This window comes from Coccinella septempunctata, chromosome 9 (genome assembly GCF_907165205.1).
Source record: "Coccinella septempunctata chromosome 9, icCocSept1.1, whole genome shotgun sequence".
Taxonomy (NCBI): domain Eukaryota; kingdom Metazoa; phylum Arthropoda; class Insecta; order Coleoptera; family Coccinellidae; genus Coccinella; species Coccinella septempunctata.
The window spans coordinates 3,971,532-3,984,126 of record NC_058197.1 but is presented as its reverse complement, the minus strand read 5'-3'; the positions used below and the strand labels follow the sequence as shown (position 1 = coordinate 3,984,126).

Sequence of the window (12,595 nt, the reverse complement as noted above, 5' to 3'; positions counted from 1 at the left end):
CAAACTTGATATTTGTTAAGTCTATGATCATAAAACTTTCATGTCCTTTATTGATTCGACGGGCGTTGCAGGATTGTGAAAATGACGTAGAATGTTCATAAGAGAGCTCTTCTGAAATCAGAATTCATTCAGAATGACATATATTTTGAAATTTAGGAAAATACCCCATTATTGAATTCCCGAATATTTTTTCTATTTCTGCGGTAATATTGACCATTATTATTTTTAACTATGTATGACCTATTTTTCAAACATTTGTCAACAATTGCTTGCATCCAAGGATCCGACTTAGACTTTTTGAAAAGAACTTTCTCACCAACTTTTAATTTAGAAAAAGGCGTTTTACCACAATGATAAAATTTTCTCATTTTTGACTGACTCTTTCTCATACCTTTGTGATATTTTTGAAATTTGATTATTCTAGGTTTTAATTTATCTTCAGTGACTGGAAGTGTACAACGTAGTTGTCTAGACATCAATAACTGAGCAGGTGATGACAAATTTTCCTTGGGAGTATTCCTATAATGCAACAATGCGATGTAAGGATCAGAATTCGTGTCATGACATTTTCTTAATATATTTTTACAGAACTTTCTGCTTGCCCATTCGACTGGGGATAATTAGGACTTGAAGTAATATGTCCTATCTTCCAACTTTGGGTGAACTTTTTAAATTCTAAGGAATCAAAGGGAAGACCATTGTCGGTGATGATTTGCTGTGGAATTCCATGCCTCGCAAATATAGACTCCAAATGCAATATGACGTTCTTAGCATTACAATTTGAATTAAGTAATGAAATTTCAATATATTTTGAATAATAGTCTGTAACCACAAAATGTAATTTATTGAAATATAAAAAATCCTCACCGACACGCTGCCATGGATATTTGCATATTGAATATGGTTGCAACGGTTCGTTGACATTCATAGGCTTGAATTTGTTAGAAATTTCACATGCATCGACCACATTTTTAATGTCTGAATTTATGTTGGGCCAATAGACAACATTTTTCAATAAACTTTTTGATTTCCCCACTCCCATATGACTTCTATGAGCTTTTTTCAAAATTTCTGATCGTAATGACTTCGATATGATCAATTCATCATTAAAAAATAACAAATCACCTTCAGAAAATATTGATCCTTGAAGAGGCCAATAGGGTTTCAATAAGTTCTCAATAATATTTTTATTTGATGGCCAACCTTGCTGGTAATACTGCCTCAATAAAATCATTTCTTGATCATATTCGTTGGCTAATTTCACTTTATCCAAAGTTTCTCTAGCCATGGATAAATTTGATGTGACTAAATTGACATGCATATTGATTTAATTTTCAAATTCCAAAGTTTCAGTATCGGGAAGTGGTGCTCTAGACAATGTATCAGGAATGTACAGGGTGGGCAAAATTCGTTGTCTACTGAGGGGATCTCGAGAACTATAGCAGCTAGAAGAAAACGGACGACACATTCTCGAGCTCTTTTTTCTTGACTAATCTAAAACTGAAAACAGATCCAGCCTAACGTTCATAGATTTTGAGTTATGAACGAAAATTGAGAAATTGTCATTTTCAATGAAGCTGAATAACTCTTTTATTTGAACTCGTATTCGAAATCCGTTGTTACATTCTTCAGGCACTTTTTTATGAAGAATTCGAATATGATATCATTAAATTTTTTCATCCAGTCATTTTCGAGATACGACAGGGATTTCCGATTTTTCAAATGTAAACTATAGTTGAAAATTCTCTCATTCTGCTGCAATTTTTTTGCTGATTTCAAAAATGTATCATATGTTGCTATTCACATTAATATAACATAAGAAAAAAAATTCAATACTTTTTCCTGCTTTTCGATTCATTGTTGAATTTTTAGTAGGCTGGCGTAACCATAGCAACCGTTGAATATGCATTATATTTTGTGAACCTGAGCCTTTATGATTGATATCACGGATTGCTGAATAAATATTTCGATGATTAATTTGCCATCGTTTGTTCTCGCGATGTTTGGCATGCTTATCTTACGATAGTTCTCAATTCGAATACTACCGTGGACAGACGTATCTATTTTTCATCATCTTACTTTTGTAAAAATCATAATTATAGATGCTTCAGTATTTTATTTATTTGACTGACTCTTTAAGTTTCTTTCATGAATTGATAAACGATAATTGAATAAATTTTCTTCTTTAATAATCAGACGAATATCTTTCACTCTCTTTTAAAGGATATCGATCTCGATATATAAAAGAAATGATTATTCGACAGTCTGTGATTCCTATCACACAAGGTTGAGTTCACATAGGATTATGTGGAGTTCACAAACCATAATGCATTTTCAACGGTCGCTATGGTTACGCTAGCCTACTAAAAATTCAACAGTGAATCGAAAAGCAGAAAAAAGTATTGAATTTTTTTTCTTATGTTATATTCATGTGACTAGCGACATATGATACATTTTTGAAATCAGCAAAAAAATTGCTGCAGAATGAAAGGACTTTCAACTATAGTTTACATTTGAAAAATCAGAAATCCCTGTCGTATCTCGAAAATGACTGGATAAAAAAATTTTACAATATCATATTTGAATTCCTCATAAAAAAGTGCCTGTAGAATGTAACAACGGATTTTGAATACGAGTTCAAATAAAAGAGTTATTCAGCTTCATTGAAAATGACAATTTCTCAATTTTCGTTCATAACTCAAAATCTATGAACGTTAGGCTGGATCTGTTTTCAGTTTTGGATTAGTCAAGAAAAAAGAGCTCGAGAATGTGTCGTCCGTTTTCTTTTAGCTGCTATAGTTCTCGAGATCCCTTCAGTAGACAACGAATTTTGCCCACCCTGTACATATTTTTTCCTGGAATGTATTCAACATTTAAATCATACATCTGCAAAGACATCCAAACAATAATGCATATAGTTCTTTTTCAATTTGAGCGTATCTCTGATGTGACTCGGTTAAAGTTTTTGAAGCAAAGGCTATGGGTCTTTTGTTTTGTGCAATGAAGGCACCGACAGCAAATTGTGAGGCATCAACTGCCAAGGTGACAGGTTTTTCTGAATCATAATGTGCAAGAACTGGCACTGACGTTATACATTTTTTCAAAGATACAAATTCTTTTTCATAATTTTCATCCCAAATCCATTCTGAATTTTTCTTCAATAGAGTTCTTAAAAGTTGAGTTTTTTCTGACAAGATATTAATGAAAGCCGATGAATAGTTATTCATTCCTAGGAATCTTTGAAGATCCTTGACATTTTGTGGTCTTGGCATTTCTTCAATTGCTTTTATTTTATTATAATCTGGCTGAATACCGGAAGCAGAAAATTCATGACCTAAAAATTTTACTTCTCTGAGACCAAATTTGCATTTATTCTTATTTAATTTTAAATTGACATCTGTCATTCGCTTTAAAACCGCTATTAGACGTTAATTATGTTCTTCTTCATCTTTGCCGAAAACTAAGATATCATCGATAAAAATGAGTACACCCTGCATATCGCCAAAAATATCTAACATTACCTTGAAGAATATTTCCCAGGCAGGGGATATTCCATATGGAAGACGCAAAAATTTATACCTGCCCAAACAGGTCTGAAAACAGGTCAAATCTGAACTTCTTTCGTCTAATCTAAGCATCCAGAAACCTGAAACCTGAGTATGCATCAAGATGCGAAAAAACAGTGGCATCTTTCAATTTGTGCCTGATTTCATCAAAGTTAGGTAAAGGAAAATGAGATCTTAATATCGCGGAATTCAGGTTCCTTTGATCCAAGCAAAATCTTTACGAATTATCTGACTTTTTGATTAATACAATGGAATTTACCCATTCTGTCGGTTTAGTGACCTTCTCTATCACACCTTGAGCCTCCATCCTTTCCAATTCTTTCCTCAGTACATCACGCAATTGAAATGGCACCTTTCGAGGGGCATCCTTTTTCGGAAGGATTGTCTTGTTGAAATTGAACAAATGTGCGGCAAAAAACCTAGACCATTAAATAAGTCATTAAAAGATTGTAAAAAATTGACATTAGAAATAGATTGACTATGCAAGATTTTTTTAATTAAATCAAGTTTTTGACAAGTAGGTTATCCAATTATAGTTTTACAAACAATATCAGCTATGACAAAAAATACATTGAATCTGCCTAAAACTGGAATGTTATTACCACCAAGACCATTGACCTTGAAGTTAACCTTACTTATTCTATTATTTTTCAAATTCAAATTTTCAAATGTGTATTTAGACATAACGTTAACATAAGCTGCTGTGTCTATAACACAATTTACTGAATTTCCATGAATATTCAAATCTATCGACCAATCTTCATCTAAATTGTTATTTTCAAAATCTTGACAAGACAAAGTTCCTACAAAATACTCATTTTTTGAATTTTCTAGACTCTGAACTCTTTGTACGTTTTTACGTTCATAAGTTTTACCACCAGCATTATAAGAATTTTGAAAATGACAAAACTTTGCAAAGTGATTGTAAAGATTACATAACCTGCATTTGGCTCCTTTAGCTGGACATTTTGTTCGATGGAATTGACCACATCTACCACAGGGCTTCTGTTGGGACTGGTTCTGGGGCTTGTACCATTTTTTGTTCGACGAGCTCTTCTGCTGGCTCCTGTTCTGTGTCGACATCTTCAGCACATTTGAAGCGTGCTTTTCTTCCGAGATGAAATTATTCATCCCGGATCATCAGATCATGGCCTTCGCAATAGAAATGGATTTGTCCAAATCGATATCTTCTTGTAGTAAACGTTCCCTGATGTTTGAATGTCTATTGTCCATATTGGAGATGAAAATATCCTTGATGAGTGAATCTCGAAAAATTCCAAAATCACATTCACTGGACAAATTCGTTAAACTAATAAGAAACATGTCGATTGTCCCCATATTAGTTTGCTTCCTTGAGAAGAAATTATGTCTATTTATGGTTAGATTCGGTTTTGGGACGAAATAATTTGTGAATAATTTCATCACGTCGTCATGGGTCACTTTTTTCATATCCAAATTGAAAGAATTGAATATTTCTAACCCATCTGGACCAATGTTATGTAGAAGAATGGCGACCTTCCTGGTTTCCGGTTCTGAACCCAAATTTGTGGCAAGAATATAAATTTCGTACCTTTGGAGACAATTTTCCCAGGCTTAATTTCGATTTCTTTCTATTGTCAGAAAGGGAATTGTCGATGACATTGCCTTGTTAGGTTCATCTAATATGGATATCGGCACGTGCTTTTCTTCATCCTCGCCCATCTTGGCGAATGAAAAAGTTTTTTCACTCGACTCGTCCACTATTCACTGGTAGATTACAATGACAAGTTTATCACTGATATTTTTAGGTTTTTACACCTGACACCTGACAACAAATAGAAACGAGATACTGAAGACTGTAGAGGAATTTTATCAGATACTATATGAAAGCCGTCAAGAGGTAGACGAGGAATACGAGGCAGATTTCTTAACTTCTAAAAAAGGTGTTGTCAATCAAGGATCAGAAGAAATACCAGATATCACCATGGGAGAGATAGAACTGGCCTTGAAGAAGGCAAAAAACAACAGATCACCAGGTGAAGACAATATAGTGGCAGATGCAATCAAAATAGGTGGCCAGAGGTTACTTGAAAAATTAAAAGACCTGTTTAACCTCTGCCTGTTCAGTTGCTCGATTCCCAAGAAATGGCATGATTCTATCGTCATACTACTCCATAAAAAGGGTGACACAGCCGATTTAGAGAACTACCGGCCAATAGGCGTCTGAATTTAAGAATGCAGCGCCCTCAGTGAGCAGTCATGAAACTATAAATATTGACATTGTTCTTCCATTTTGCCTCGTGTTTGTGTGAGTTTTAGTGATTTAATACAAGGATAAATCTTTTTGAAAGCTATGAGTCGTTCTAATCGGTATTGTTCAGTTCCTCAGTGTTCTTCCTGGGAAAAAAAAAGTCTAAATATCAATTTTCATGCTTTCCCTCAAGCTGGTGATAAATATCGTGTTTGGGTTGAAGGAAAATTGGGGACTAAAGTGTTGATGGACCGACAAAAAGCATGGCAACTGAAACTCAAAATTGGTAAACCAATTACTAAAAATATGAAAGTGTGTTCCCTTCATTTTACCGATGATGATTATTTTTATCGAGGTAAGAACGAAGTTCATTTAAAATTTCAAGTTATACTTATGGAGATAATGCCTTACAGATCCCACTTCCAAACAAAGGAGGTTTTTAAAAAGGACTGCTGTGCCTTCCAGAAATCTTCCTGTTGGATCTACAGCAAAGGATCAACCTGAAAGTTCTGGCAGTAGCAGTAGTAGAACTGAAAGGTTGAGACAAAGAAATCGGTTCAAAGACGCAGTTGATGATGAAGAATGCTCTTGTGAAGAAATTGAGCCTGCTGCACATACAGCTTCTCAGGATGAAATTGAAGCTGCGGAAGGTCTGTTACAGCTTCTTCAAGGTCAGCCAGATTATGATGGACCTAAAACTTTTAAAGATTTCGAAGTGCAGGTGAATACAACAAATACTTCTTCTTTGTGTGATCTGATTAAAACAGATAGTGCTCTGAACAGTTTTACTGGCCTGTGTAGTATAAATCTACTGGATACCATAGTAGAAGCAGTACAGTCTGTTTATACTGATCAAAGAGCACATAATTTAACAATCAAACAGCGTATTGTGTTGGTGTTCACAAAAATGAAATGCGATCTCAGTTATGTGACCTTATCCATTTTATTTGGTATCTCACAAAAATTGTGCCAGAAGTACTTTTATGAAATGCTTCCCATTTTAAGCAGAGTTCTGAGTTCTGTTATAAGATTTCCAGATTTTTCTGAAATTCAAAGAAATATGCCAAAATGTTTTGAGAGTTTTCAGAATGTTAGAGTCGTTCTAGATTGTACAGAAATTTTTGTACAGAAACCAAAATGCCTCTGCTGCCGTATCAGATTTTACTCACAGTATAAATCTAATACGACAGTAAAATTTATGACAGGTGTTTCCCCCGGGGGTATTATTACTTATATGAGTAAACCATATGGTGGGAGAGCATCTGATAAGACAATATTTGAGCAAAGCAACTTAATCCTAGAATTAGAAAGCTCACGGGATGCTATTATGGTGGACAAAGGTTTTTTGGTAGATGATATTTGTCACCAGTTCAAAATAGAGTTGATCCGTCCACCATTCTTAAGAGACAAAAAACAATTATCTACGGAAGAATCATTGTTAAACGCTAAAATAGCAGCTGCTAGAGTTCACATCGAAAGAGTAAATCAGCGGATTAAAATATTTAAAATTTTAGGAGGTAAATTGCAGTGGTCACTAGTGAAGAAAGTTAGCGATATTTTTACAATTGCTTGTGCTATCACTAATTTATCCAATTCTGTATTTGCTGATAATAGATTTTTAAGGGATTAGCTTTTTGAAATTGAAATGAAGCATTTCCTGCAGCAAATAGAAAATTCATTTGTTTATCTAATTACCTAATTGTGTTTAAAGAAAAGCTTTTTTGGTGCGGTTTTTCCCTAAGCTCTTGTATCATACACCAATTTGTATGTACCCCGTTTACGCTAACCTCTGCTTAAACTGTATCTCATACACATGCTATAATTATTGTTTGCTGTTGAAGATTGTAATTTTTTTAGTGCGGTTTTTCCCTAAGCTCTTGTATCATACACCAATTTGTATGTACCCCGTTTACGCTAACCTCTGCTTAAACTGTATCTCATACACATGCTATAATTATTGTTTGCTGTTGAAGATTGTAATTTTTTTAGTGCGGTTTTTCCCTAAGCTCTTGTATCATACACCAATTTGTATGTACCCCGTTTACGCTAACCTCTGCTTAAACTGTATCTCATACACATGCTATAATTATTGTTTGCTGTTAAAGATTGTAATTTTTTTAGTGCAGTTTTTCCCTGAGCTCTTGTATCATACACCAATTTGTATGTACCACGTTTACGCTAACCTCTGCTTAAACTATCCGTCTGTTTCGATATTCCTGAACAGTACTGTCAGTATTTCAGAAACGATGCCTTATTGTGAAACCTATTATCCCTAGAAATTTCTTTTGTACATTTAGTTAATAAATAAAGAATTATTTATATGTGACACATGTGACTTTCAGTAGTATTCCTGTGAATAACTGTTAATATTCTTTCAATTTAAGGATAATGTGGAAATAGGTATCTGGGTAAAGAAAAAAAAGAATTAACGACTACAGTTTATTGCTCGTACATATTACATGTAACATTTTTTCAAAAAAATTTTTTTTTGTTACGTTTAACAATTGTTTTGTATATTCATCGTTGAAATCTATTTTCAAAATGACAAAACTCTTATCAAAAGATGCATATAAAAGAAAATAGCAAATATTCACATTGAGTATTGCCATACCCAACTGGACTTGAGCATAGTATTTATGTTTCTCACGAAGAGAATATGCATTTCCTCTTTTTCCTATAAACCTACATTTTTCCAGCACTTCAGTTATGGTCTTGGTAGCTCCTGAAATATTAAGTTCTTAAACTGGAGAAACACATTGCATTCAACAGGAATTTCTAAAATACCTTCCCTTCATTATTTTCAAAATACTAAATTATGCTCTAGTATATTTGCAAAGGGAAATATAAAAAAAATATTGAACATCACTCCATTTCATAAAAATATTTAAGGACATCACCTTCGTACAAACATTTCACCTCCAGTAGGGCAACAGGTCTTCCACTTTCAAAAATGACCCCATCTGGGGAATAACCCAACCACGGATTTGAATTTGACACAACCATCCCGCAATCCACAACATGAAAGGAGGTTTGAGCAATGAAAGCCTCCTTAGCATCACTCTCAAACTTCACCCCATGCTTTGTGTATTTGTTGTGGAAGCTTCCTCCATAAAAATATTTCTTCGATTTATTCTCCCATTCGTTTTTGGAGTAGGTAAAAAGCTCATATATTCGTGAACCTATAAATACACGCCAGTCCAGTAGTGCTATAGTAATTTGTATAGTATTTTTTAGCAGGAATACAAATTCAAATGCTTAGCAGAACTGAATACACTTCTTCACTAAATTATTAAAAGAAGTTAGTTAGGATATATAGCTAATGCCTCACCTGTAACTCTATATTTCCTCTGTTCATGCCACTCTTTAGATTGTTGTGGTATATTAATTATTATTTCAGCATCTTTGCTAAATAATTCGCCATACAATGGCTCACAACAATCATTTTCATAATATATTCTGATTATTGCAGTTTCGAGCATAATTATGGACTGACAAGCATTGTCCAAAATTGCTCGAAAATAATCATTGCCATGCTCTTCACTTCCATTCGAAGTAGTTCCATCAAAACTTCTTCTACCAATACTAAAACCGTAAACATTTCAATTTTATAAAACTCAACCTAATATAATATAGCATCCTACTCATGTTTAGCAATTGCACATTCAGGTAGCCGGCTTTTAAAAAAATTGAACATATCATTTTTTTTCATTGGTAGCTGACACTTCTCAATTTTATTTTTGAAGCACGGCATTTCTTCTATAGGGACTGCCTTATATTTTTCGGTTGTCATCAGCTTTTGCGCTGACCAAACACATTTTAGATCTGTCTGGGAAATCATCTCCAAATCTTCAAGATTTTCCCTAAAACAAAAAAAAAACAGCAGAAAAAAAACTAGGACAATAAGCACGTAATTCATTCTATTCAAAATCAACTTGGCACGATTACGCCCTTATGAATTAGTAAAATGATACACCTTGTGCATCTGATTAAAACTGCAGAAATGTGTTTGCATTTGCCACTATTTCCGGCTTTGCAAGTACACAACATTTTCCTTATTTTAATACCCCCTGTCGCTGAATCCAAATATAGTTCGCCTCTAATGTTGTGTGGATCGGAGGTTAGTGCACTACTCTGAAGGCACAAAGCACAAATCAATATGTCATTGGAGGTTGAAGAATTCATCTTCCCACATAGTACAACGTGCCCGGCATTGAGTACTTCTTCTCCTTCGCGAACACTTCTAGAAGTATTTGTGCCTTCAATATAGCTCAAATACTCTACCAAACTTAGTCTTGCCATTTAAACCTGAAAAAAATTAGAAAGGCCCTTAAGAATCCCGTAGTATAACACTGATTAAACCGTTCACATATAATAATTATACTGTCACAATTATTTCAACAATTTTCGAACCCCCAGATCACTTCCCATCGTGTTTTAAACAAATGACGATACCTACCGGTTTTATAAAACTGAAAATAAATACACAGTAGTACACTCGGTAACACTCGTTCACTATAAAAGTCAAAAGTCTTTATAAATATTTTGAAAAAACTAATTTTCAAACACAAATACACGAATACACGTTCAACGCAAAACAACAATGTCAATATTTACAGTTCCACGACTGCTCACTGAGGGCGCTGCATTCTTAAATTCAGACGCCTATAAGCCTTCTAAGTCATCTTTATAAGCTCTTCACCCGAATTATAACTACGCGGCTAGAAAATAAAATTGAGTTCTATCAACCTGTAGAACAAGCTGGTTTTCGCCGCGTATTCGGAACAAATGATCACCTCCAAAGTATAAAAACACTCATTGAAAAAACAACTGAATATAATAGACCCTTGGTATTGGCGTTCATCGACTTCCACAAGGCTTTCGATACAGTTGAGTTGAAGGCAGTAATGCAAGCACTTCAAGATTGCAGGGTCGATTTTAGATATTCCAAACTCATTTACAACATATATAAAAATGCTACAATGACTGTAAAATTGTTCGAAAACACTGACCGCATACCCATCGGACGTGGGGTGAGACAAGGTGACACGATGTCCCCAAAATTGTTCATAACAGTCCTCGAGAGAGCATTCAAACAGATGAATTGGGATAAAAAAGGCATTAATATTGATGGCAAATATCTTAATAACTTGCGCTTCGCAGATGACATAGTACTCATTTCGGATAACCTCGGAGAAATAAAGGAAATGATAAAGGACTTGAAAAACGCATGCGGGGAAAGTGGTCTAAAAATCAATATGAAAAAGTCCAAATTTATGACAAATCTTATTCCCAGTTCTAACATCGATATTGATGGTTGTGAGGTTGAAAGGGTTGAAGCCTATATATATCTTGGCAACGAAGTTCGTATCTCGAGAGATAATCAGACCACTGAACTGAACAGAAGACTCACTCTCGCATGGGCAGCCTATGGTAAACTAAGGGATATTTTCAAAGGTGATATTCCTATCCACCTAAAAAGAAAAGCTTTCAATAAGTGCGTGCTTCCAGTTTCAACATACGGAGCCGAAACCCTGACATTAACAAATGCAACTGCAAGAAAGCTGAAAGTGACGCAAAGAAAGATGGAGAGGTCAATGTTGGGTGTAACTCTGAGGGATCACATAAGAAAGGAAGATCTAAGAAAAAGAACTGGCGTAGAAGATGTTATCACCGTTGTGGCAAGACTCAAATGGAACTGGGCAGGTCATGTCGCACGGATGAGAGGAGATCGGTGGACGAAGCGACTGTTGGAGTGGAGACCGCGAGCGGACAAGAGAAGTAGAGGAAGACCGCCTACACGCTGGACAGACGACATAAAATGAATATCCAATAACTGGGTTCGGACAGCACAGAACAGAAGAGAGTGGTATAGAATGGGAGAGACCTATGTCCAACAATGGACGCAAAGGGTTGCGTGATGATGACACCTGACACCTATTTGGATAGGTATTGTCGAGGTACCCTCTCACTTTCAAGCCAAAATGAGGTCCAGCTCCATCAGGCTGGAAATAAATTCCTCTAATATTTATTCCTTGTAGCATGCCGGGCAAAATATTTTGAAATCTAGATAAATCGCACTTGTGAGGCGACCGTTAAGAAAATGAGGCCCTATCAAATGTTTGTTTATCACAGCACACCAAACATTCACTGAAAATTTTTGTTGTGAATTTTTCAGTATTATACTGTGTGGATTAGTTTCGGCCCACATGTGAGAGTTATTAATATTGAACACACCATCTCTGGTGAATTAAGCCTCACAACTGAATATTGTTCTGTACAAAGTGACTCTGTGATTTGCTATCCAATGTGGAAAATTCAGTCTTAAGACATTATCGCCAGGTTCCAATCGTTGTACCTGGTTTTCACCTGCTAGAGAATGCCTCAGAAAATCATGCCTTCCAAGGGCTATTAGATCCATTTCAATCCTCTGCTTCCATGACTTGAAGCTGGCATGGCATTTCAATTTGTCCTCTACATCGATCGTTAGGATCGAAAACGTGGGCAATTGTTTCGTTCGCCACACATCACTTTGCTCACAACTTTCACCAGCATTATTACTACTAAAATAAAGTTTATTTCGTCTTGTAGGAAATGTAATAATTTCCTCGAAAATAAATTCACATGCCGAATTCCTACAACAAATTCGACGAGAAAATCAAGACGGAGAAACATAGGAAACCACTCCTCCTTCGTCGTACAATTTCATTGGTGCAGAGAAAATGTTCCGAAAATGGTATAAAAAGAACCCATATGGAAAGCAAAATAGAGTCACATTCACACTCAGCGATCGAGACAGACG

The 12,595-nt window shown here is 35.1% G+C and overlaps 2 protein-coding genes across 2 annotated transcripts; one reads left to right on the top strand and one right to left on the bottom strand.

Annotated features, from left to right (window-relative positions):
* The first annotated feature begins 5,962 nt into the window (after positions 1-5,962).
* On the top strand, positions 5,963-6,812 carry LOC123320980. Its single transcript, XM_044908480.1, has 3 exons — positions 5,963-6,151; positions 6,210-6,746; positions 6,802-6,812. The coding sequence occupies exons 1-3, from the start codon at positions 6,043-6,045 to the stop codon at positions 6,810-6,812; spliced, it is 657 nt and encodes a 218-aa protein (XP_044764415.1). The 5' UTR covers positions 5,963-6,042.
* A 1,221-nt stretch (positions 6,813-8,033) lies between these two features.
* LOC123320978 lies at positions 8,034-10,457 on the bottom strand. Its single transcript, XM_044908479.1, has 6 exons — positions 10,253-10,457; positions 9,351-10,101; positions 9,125-9,281; positions 8,694-9,002; positions 8,408-8,518; positions 8,034-8,068 (listed from the first exon to the last, which is right to left on the bottom strand). The coding sequence occupies exons 3-6, from the start codon at positions 9,273-9,275 to the stop codon at positions 8,034-8,036; spliced, it is 606 nt and encodes a 201-aa protein (XP_044764414.1). The 5' UTR covers positions 9,276-9,281; positions 9,351-10,101; positions 10,253-10,457.
* Positions 10,458-12,595: the final 2,138 nt, after the last annotated feature.

Bases quoted from the DNA above. Each gene is read 5' to 3' on its own strand.
- LOC123320978 (XM_044908479.1), bottom strand. From the start codon at position 9,275: ATGCTCGAAACTGCAATAATCAGAATATATTATGAAAATGATTGTTGT. The intron at 8,519-8,693 runs GTGATGTCCTTA...TTAATATTTCAG, and splicing joins GGTGAAATGTTTGTACGAAG to GAGCTACCAAGACCATAACT. The intron at 8,069-8,407 runs GTATGGCAATAC...AGAAATTTCTAG, and splicing joins CTATGCTCAAGTCCAGTTGG to GGATAATAGGTTTCACAATA.
- LOC123320980 (XM_044908480.1), top strand. From the start codon at position 6,043: ATGGACCGACAAAAAGCATGGCAACTGAAACTCAAAATTGGTAAACCA. The intron at 6,152-6,209 runs GTAAGAACGAAG...AATGCCTTACAG, and splicing joins TGATGATTATTTTTATCGAG to ATCCCACTTCCAAACAAAGG.